Here is an 8,141-nt window from a genome sequence, read left to right on the forward strand (position 1 = left end):
CATCTCTAAAATAACATTACAGACACGTTCTACAAGTGGATAATATGCAAAATGAATTAATCTACTACAATGTAGGAAAAATACATTTTAAAGTTACATTTAATCTTTTACAACAATTGTATGTAAAAATATCTCAGTTATTTATTTATTTATTGTCTTATTTATTGTTATTTATTTTTCAAAATATGTTCTTCGCTGCCTTGGACAGAAGTTTGGACCATGCCCCTAAAGCAGGGGGGTCTGCGAGTGAACTGGAGCGAGTAACATTATTTGATCGTCTCCAGGACCCAAACTGATGCACCCGGAATGGCCTCCCAGGCCCGCATTTATGTGGCCAGGGGCTGGAGCACCACAAGCTGTGAGTTGCCAAACTGAGGCAGGGTCTCTACGCTTGTGTTGTTGCAAGTGTGCAACATATGGATTAAATATGGGTTAACTCGTTAGGGCCTCTGTACATATGGAAGATTTAGAAGTAGCTGTAAACCATTTGTAGAGATGGCAGAGAACGTCTGCCAGGGAAACATGGGCTTAAAGCTATACAATGGAAGAATACACATATCGGATCCCCTCGGTTCACTACATATGGCACCCAGCCTCCTACCGGTTATCATGGATTCATCGATTGAACACCTGGTGGAGGGTGATGGAGGAGCTCGACAAGGTCTGAAACTGAACTGTCTGGAGCAGAAATATCACAATTTGTGACAAAGCAAGCCGACACTAGCCGGGGCCTCTTGGTGCTTCTACCCGTTTGAGGTGAGAACACAGGAGGATACCAGCTCAACATGAAGGCTATAAAATCTAGCGAATGTGTTGGGGGTCACCCAGCCCGCAGCTCTACAGATGTCTGTTAGCGAGGCGCCACGAGCCAGCACCCAGGAGGATGCAACACTTCTAGTAGAGTGATCTCGCAACTTGAGCAGGCAGGGCACTCCCTGTGCCTGATAAGACTATCCAGTGGGCCATCCTCTGCTTGGAGATGGCATTCCCCTCTGCCGGCCTCCGTAACAGACAAAGAGCTGATCTGAGGTCCTGAGCTTTGTGTCCAGTCCACGTACCATCTCAAGGCTCGGATGGGACAGAGAAAAGCTAGGGCTGAGTCTGCCTCCTCCGGGGGCAGCGCTTGCTGTTTCACTACCTGATCACTGAAGGGGGTAGTAGGAACCTTGGGCACATAGCCGGGCCGGGGCATCAGGGTTACCTGGGAGTCAGCCGGCCCAAACTCTAGGCATGATTCGTCGACCGAAAATGCGTGCAGGTCCCCTACTCTCTTGATGGAGGCCAATGCAACCAGGAGCAGAGTTTTCAATGAAAGAAACTTTAGCTCGAAAGGGCTCTGCTGTAGTGCTCTGAGCACCAGACTCAGGTCCCAAGAGGGTATAGAGGGAGGTCGAGGAGGATTGAACCTTATCACTCCCCTAAGGAACCTGATGACCAGGTCATGCTTCCCTACCATCTTACCGTCAATGGGGTCGTGATTCACAGATACTGCAACAATGCAGACTTTAAGGGTGGAGGGAGACAGCCTTCGCTCCAACACTTGCTGCAGAAAGGAAAGCACGGCTCTGATTAGGCATCTCCAGGGGTCCTCTCAGTGAGAGTAACAACATCCGATAAACAAGTTCCCCTTCAAGGTTTAAGCGTGTCTCGTAGATGGCGCTTGCACCGAAGTCATGGTGACTACCTCTGTCTCTACCGCTACCTCATTGGGGTAGGTTACCTAGAACCTCCGTGTCCTGTCCAGGCACCAAATATGGCGTTTCCAGAGGTCCGGACGTGGGTGCCACAGGGTGCCCCATCTCTGAGAAAGTAGATCATTCCTCAGAGGAATCTGCCACGGCTGTCACGAGAAGCATCAGTTCTGTGAAAGGGTAACTATGGCGCAACGAACAAGACCTGCTCCTCGTCGTCCCTGATCTTGCACAGTGTCTGTGCAAGAAGGCTCACTGGGGGAAACGCATACTTGCGCTGGGCCCACGGCCAGCTGTGTGCCAGCGTGTCAGTGCCTAGTGTTCCCTCGGTCAGGGAGGAAAACAGCTGGCAGTGAGAGGTTTCTGGAGAGGCAAACAGGTCTACCTGAGCCTCTCTGAAACATCTCCAAATGAGCTGGACCATCTGGGGATAGAGTCTCTATTCTCCCGGGAGCGCAGCTTGTGACAGCTCATCGGCTGCACGTTTGAGCAGACCAGGAATGTGAACAGCACAAAGTGACCTCAGATGCTTCTGACTCCAAAGGAGGAGATGGCGGGCGAGTTGCGACATGTGACGGGAGGCAAGGCGTACTGCTAGCAACTCGAGGCAGTTGATGTGTCAATGTAGTTGGGGGCTCGTTTGAACCACTAACACTGCATGCCCGTTTTACGTGGCCCCCCAGCCGGTGGTGGAGGCATCTGTGTGTACCACATCATGCCTGGAGACCTGCTCTAGGGGCACTCATGCCCGAAGAAAAGTAAGGTCTGACCACAGGCTAAAGGTTTGGTGGCAGTTCGGTGTGATCTGCTCCCGGTGAGTGCCGCGTCTCCACTTGAGCCCTACTCTTTCGGCGGGCCGGGAAAGCATAGACATCATTTCTGGATCCAATTCAGGCATTGCTACCACCCCAGAGAGCAGCAGCGCAGCCGAATCTTCCTCTCCAGAAAGCTCAAGCTCACCGTCCGATGCAGCGATTGACATCCAGTCGTCGTGAGAAGCCCCAAAGGATACGGCTGGTACACTCTTTTTAGAGGTCCAGCATGTTCCTTGGGCAGCTCGACTAGTTGCGGAGTGCTAGAGGTTTGAGGGACCCTGGGAGGTTGGTTCCTCGGAGGGGTAGCCATCACTGTGATCCTCAGACCGATGGTTGAGTCCGATTTGATGAACTGGTTCATCCAGTATACTAAAAAGAACCAGTTCAAAATAACAATTTGTTTGTGAACATCATTTTATTTGCCTGAGGCTCTGGATTACAGATAATAATGGTGAAAATAATGTTCAGTTTCTTGCACAGGCTGATCGTTTCGATTCATAAGACCTCAATATATCATTAGAAGCCACAAGTTTTAATTTTGTATTGCTTTTTTGACTCTCAAATCATCAAGGACCATGGTTTCAGCTAAAAACTTATATACTATTGCACTGAAGAAAAAACCTGCACCTACACACCCAGTGTATCTTGGATGCAAGCTTTAATTTTTGGGTGAACTGCTGGATTTAGTGTTTTGCTTTAGAACTGGGAATTGTTTTGATATCAAGAAGCTGTACTGTAGATATCACAACTTTGAACGGTGATATCAACAGTCCACTGGTCGTTGGTTAAGTGTTTAGTTTGATATCAGTTTTATAAAAACAAATAGCTTTTGTTGACAGACTGCATGTAATATTAAGAGAAATGTTTTGTTCTGAGCTTAAGACATCTTTTCATATGTCCACAAATATGGCTTTCTTAATAATACATATGCTTTAAATAAGAATGCAAATATTTAGAAAACATTTTTTATTTTTATGCCACATTATAGTGATAGATGTGTGATGAAAGTCTCTTATGCAACGCTTTGCAACATGCTGCTTTATAAACATTTCACAATTTGAGGGCTGATGTTGTCTCTTTCTACACTGTCTCTTTCTTTGTTCTCTTATAACTGTACTGTGATGGGATGTACAGTAGTGTATGTCTGAGTAGATCCATCAGCCTCAGCAGCCCAAAGCTGTGTTACTGGGAGTCTGACAACAGAATTATTTTGCAGGTCATTTTCAATAGAAGCTCTTTTTGGACAGAGGATAAAGCCCTCAAAGTCACAGTGTGTTTCCACTGTACAATGAACTCTTACTTGAAGTTGAAATATCAAGGAAAATGTGATTCCTCATGATGGTTTACCAAAGTGTTTTTTTGCTTTATTCTGTTATCGCTCAATCTTTTGTACGTTATGCGGAACTGGACTCTTCATGAACACACTTGAGTGTTTGTGTGGATGACTGTGCATGAGGTGGGGTTCCTGAGGTTAGATGGGTGGGAGGCATAAGAGCTATATGAGATGCCCACTACGATTTAGAGATCTCTAGAGAGAGACAAAGCAAGCTGTATCTGGTCCAGAGCCTGAGTATATAGTTTAGTCTTGCGCTGTGAGAGTGAGAGTATGTCTGCTGCTGTGACTCTAGCGCTGCTGTTCTTCTTGTCTGTGGCACTGAACGAACAGGTGACCGAGGGCTGCACATGTTTACCAAAACACCCTCAACAGCAGTTCTGCGCGTCTGATATAGGTACGTCAAACACATGCATAGCTAATCAAACACGAACAGGTGCCGTATTCAAATCTGTAGATTGCACGCTGCTTTAAGATGTTACGAGATGTTACATTTCTTGCATTTCAGTTCATTTACATTAGTTCAGTGACTTGAATTATTGAACTACACATTAGGTTTATGGAAAGTACAATGATGGAACCTTAAATTTTTCTAAATGATAGTATAAGACAATATGTAACATTATTTATTTAAATCTGTTTTATTTTTTTCAGTAACAAGAGCTCTTTTCTTGTGTAGTGTCAAATTATTTAAAGGGGCAGTTCACACAAAAATGAAAATTCTGTCATCATTTGTTCACCAAGTCATTTCATACCTGTATGACTTTTTCCATGTGTAACACAGGAAGATATTTTGAGAAATGTCTCAGTGTTTTTCAATGGGCTCCAGTGTTGTTTGGTTCCCAACATTCTTTCAAGTATCTTATTTTGTGTTCAATCTTGGAAAACTTGAAATGCGAAATATAAAAAATGTTTTTGCTTCAGACAAATGTAATGTAATCCAGGAACATTTAAAAAAATAAAATTAACTAATTTTTGTCACATCTGACTTTTTTACCAATTAGTGATTCGAGCTAAGGTCATTGGAAAGGTGAACAGCACTCTCCCTCAATTAACGGCATACAAAATCCAAACTATTCAGGTGAGAAAATGTAGGCAACTTGACGCATCATTTTCCAATACAATCTTTTTTAACAAGAAATATGTGTGTGTGTGTGTGTGTATATAATTTTTCTTTTTTTTTTAATCCAGACATTTAAGCAATTAGACAAGAAGAGAATTCAGGTCATCTACACTTCTCAAACTTCATGTGGCATCAATCTGGAAAACGGCGAGTATCTGCTGTCAGGTAAAATAATTTACTATCTCAAGGCTGAGTTTGAGTTGAAACTGAACACCCTGATTCCTGATGCTGGTTGTTAACATCAGTTGAGGCTGAAATATGCTACACAAATTAAATTGACATATTTTACAGAAAATCACATTGTGTATTCAGTATTCAACTTAATTTTTTTTAGATTTCATCCAGTCTGAGAATATCACAGTTTGATAATATTTGAGATGATTTTAGAGCACATATCATTTTCACTTATCATGCATCTCTTAGCAACAAGACAGGTTTCTGCATGAGTTTGTGGTGTTTGGAATGAGTTCAGAGTCTGTTTGTTTGTGTATGACATCCAGTTTTTCCTCTGTAACATTTACAAAGTCAGCATAGCATATTTGTTCGGATTTGATCTGTATTCCAGTCAGATCAATTAAGCCTCACGTTCATTTTAAATAGCTCAAAAACATACTTAAGAACTTGACACACTTCATTATTAAACCGTAATTGACAAGACTACCCTAAATCCTCAAAGAAAAGCCTAATATTATCCAGGACCTCAAACCTAAAAACAATAATGAATCTCAACAGAACACGTTTTTTTTTAAATTTATTTTATTTTATTTATTTTTCTTTTTTTATTATTTTTTTTATTTGTTTTTAATCCAGACATTTAAGCAATTAAACAAGAAGATAAAGAGAATTCAGGTCATCTACACTTCTCAAACTTCATGTGGCATCAATCTGGAAAACGGCGAGTATCTGCTGTCAGGTAAAATCATTTACTATCTCTAGGCTGAGTTTGAGTTGAAACTGAACACCCTGATTCCTGATGCTGGTTGTTAACATCAGTTGAGGCTGAAATATGCTACACAAATTAAATTGACATATTTTACAGAAAATCACATTGTGTATTCAGTATTCAACTTCAATTTTTTAGATTTCATCCAGTCTGAGAATATCACAGTTTGATAATATTTGAGATGATTTTAGAGCACATATCATTTTCACTTATCATGCATCTCTTAGCAACAAGACAGGTTTCTGCATGAGTTTGTGGTGTTTGGAATGAGTTCAGAGTCTGTTTGTTTGTGTATGACATCCAGTTTTTCCTCTGTAACATTTACAAAGTCAGCATAGCATATTTGTTCGGATTTGATCTGTATTCCAGTCAGATCAATTAAGCCTCACGTTCATTTTAAATAGCTCAAAAACATACTTAAGAACTTGACACACTTCATTATTAAACAGTAATTGACCAAAGACTAACCCTAAATCCTCAAAGAAAAGCCTAATATTATCCAGGACCTCAAACCTAAAAACAATAATGAATCTCAACAGAACACGAGGGTTCAATAAGTCAGGACATCTCTAGGTACGAAAAACGTTGTGTATATACAGTAAAATGATGAAAAAATGAACTTTAACTGTGTAATTAAAAGGTTAGTTCACCCAAAAATGAAAATTAGCCTGTGTTTTACTCACCTTCGAGGCATCCTAGCTGTATATGACTTTCTTCTTTCAGACGAATCCAATCAGAGTTATTTTTAAAATTGTCCTGGCACTTCTAAACTCCATCATCCTGGAATGGCTTCCGCGTACGACAGATCCCGGAAGCGATAGAAAAGTGTTTATTACGTTTGAAATATGGATATTTTTCTTACAATGGCTTTCATTTTCACCCAACTAAGTTTTCTGCCATTCTGAATGTTGTCAAACACGTACTCAAACCTTGGCTCAAATCATTTTCAGAATCTTTTATAAAGATATTTAATGCAAAAATAACAATGTTTACTGCATATATGCATATTCTTATGATTAAACTTGCTTTGTAGAGAAGGACCAAACTGTGCAGACCTTAAAAAACAAATAAGCTTCAAGCATCCAGAAGCCTAGAAAAAAAACTTGGCTTTGTAATTTCTACTTGTAGCCCTTTGTATTAGCCTCTGACTGTTATTATTCATTCGTTGTATTTTTTCAAGTATTAAAACAGTTGTTGTTGTGTTATAAGTATAGATATGAATTCAGTCATCTCTCAAACTGTGATCTCTACAGATCTCGCCCTGTACTGGAGCGTCCTGTTTGATTGAGATGCTTCAGAAAAAATGTCTGATGAGAGTCAATAATTCATTCATTCTTGATGATGAAGAGGCTCTTCAGTCTATTTGCCTGCCAGGCAGTGGTGGCTTCTGCAGATGGCGAAAATTTCTTAAGTAACTACAAAAGCTCCTAAAAATGATGCCCTGAAGAACAAGTGCATCAGCCATTCGTCGGTGTGCATTTTTGCCCTTTTGTTCTCCAGAATGCTTAGAACATTTTGAAATGAATTTAAACAATTTAATGAAGCTTTGCAATGCAGTCAGCAAATACATACAAAACACTGTTTTCATGGAGATATGCAATCAACCATTAAACTATTTTGCATGTAAAAGCATCTGTGTTTTTTTTTTTGTTGCTTTTATTTGGTTCATCTTAGGTCAAACAGAAAGTAACAATAAGGTACATATAGTAATATACTAGTAATAATAGATATACACATATCTACATATAACATTCAACCATACATTAATTCAGATGAAGAAAAAGAACAGAAAAAAACAGGCAATCATTGTTATACATTCAAAGAAACAGAGGAAAGAAAATGAATAAATAAACAAATAAAATAAAATTAGGATACAGTTGTCTCAAAATATTTCAGAAAAGGGCTCCAGACTCTCAAAAAAAGTTTAGGCTTTTGTTTTATCGCAAACCGAATCTTTTCCATCCTGAAAATAAAAAACCCATTGGCGATAAGGAGGGGGAGCTGCTGACTTCCAATTCATAAGATTAAGTCGCCTAGACAGTAGAGTTGCAAAGGCTACAGTATCAGCCTGTAATATGTTTAATAAAATGCCAAACAATGCTGTAAAGGGGTTGGGGTCTAAAGACTTTCCTCCAAAAATCAGACAGTTTTGGACAAGACCAGAAAGAATGCAATAACGTAGCAGGTTCAGTTGTGCAGCTAGGCAGGTTGGCTCAAAATCAGGAAATATTTTGTT

General features: G+C 40.5%; 1 protein-coding gene across 2 annotated transcripts; it reads left to right on the forward strand.

Annotated features, from left to right (window-relative positions):
• The first annotated feature begins 4,051 nt into the window (after positions 1-4,051).
• On the forward strand, positions 4,052-5,913 carry LOC107686970 (metalloproteinase inhibitor 3-like). Of its 2 annotated transcripts, none has more exons than XM_016484093.1 (3): positions 4,052-4,236; positions 4,844-4,920; positions 5,773-5,913. In XM_016484093.1, exons 1-3 carry the CDS (start codon positions 4,113-4,115, stop codon positions 5,896-5,898), a joined length of 327 nt encoding a protein of 108 aa, XP_016339579.1. In that variant the 5' UTR covers positions 4,052-4,112; the 3' UTR covers positions 5,899-5,913. The 2 variants fall into 2 exon arrangements, with proteins under 2 accessions (XP_016339579.1, XP_016339578.1); XM_016484092.1 differs by lacking the exon at positions 5,773-5,913 and adding an exon at positions 5,031-5,216.
• Positions 5,914-8,141: the final 2,228 nt, after the last annotated feature.

This window comes from Sinocyclocheilus anshuiensis, unplaced genomic scaffold, assembly GCF_001515605.1.
Source record: "Sinocyclocheilus anshuiensis isolate Anshui unplaced genomic scaffold, SAMN03320099.WGS_v1.1 scaffold2857, whole genome shotgun sequence".
NCBI lineage: Eukaryota > Metazoa > Chordata > Actinopteri > Cypriniformes > Cyprinidae > Sinocyclocheilus > Sinocyclocheilus anshuiensis.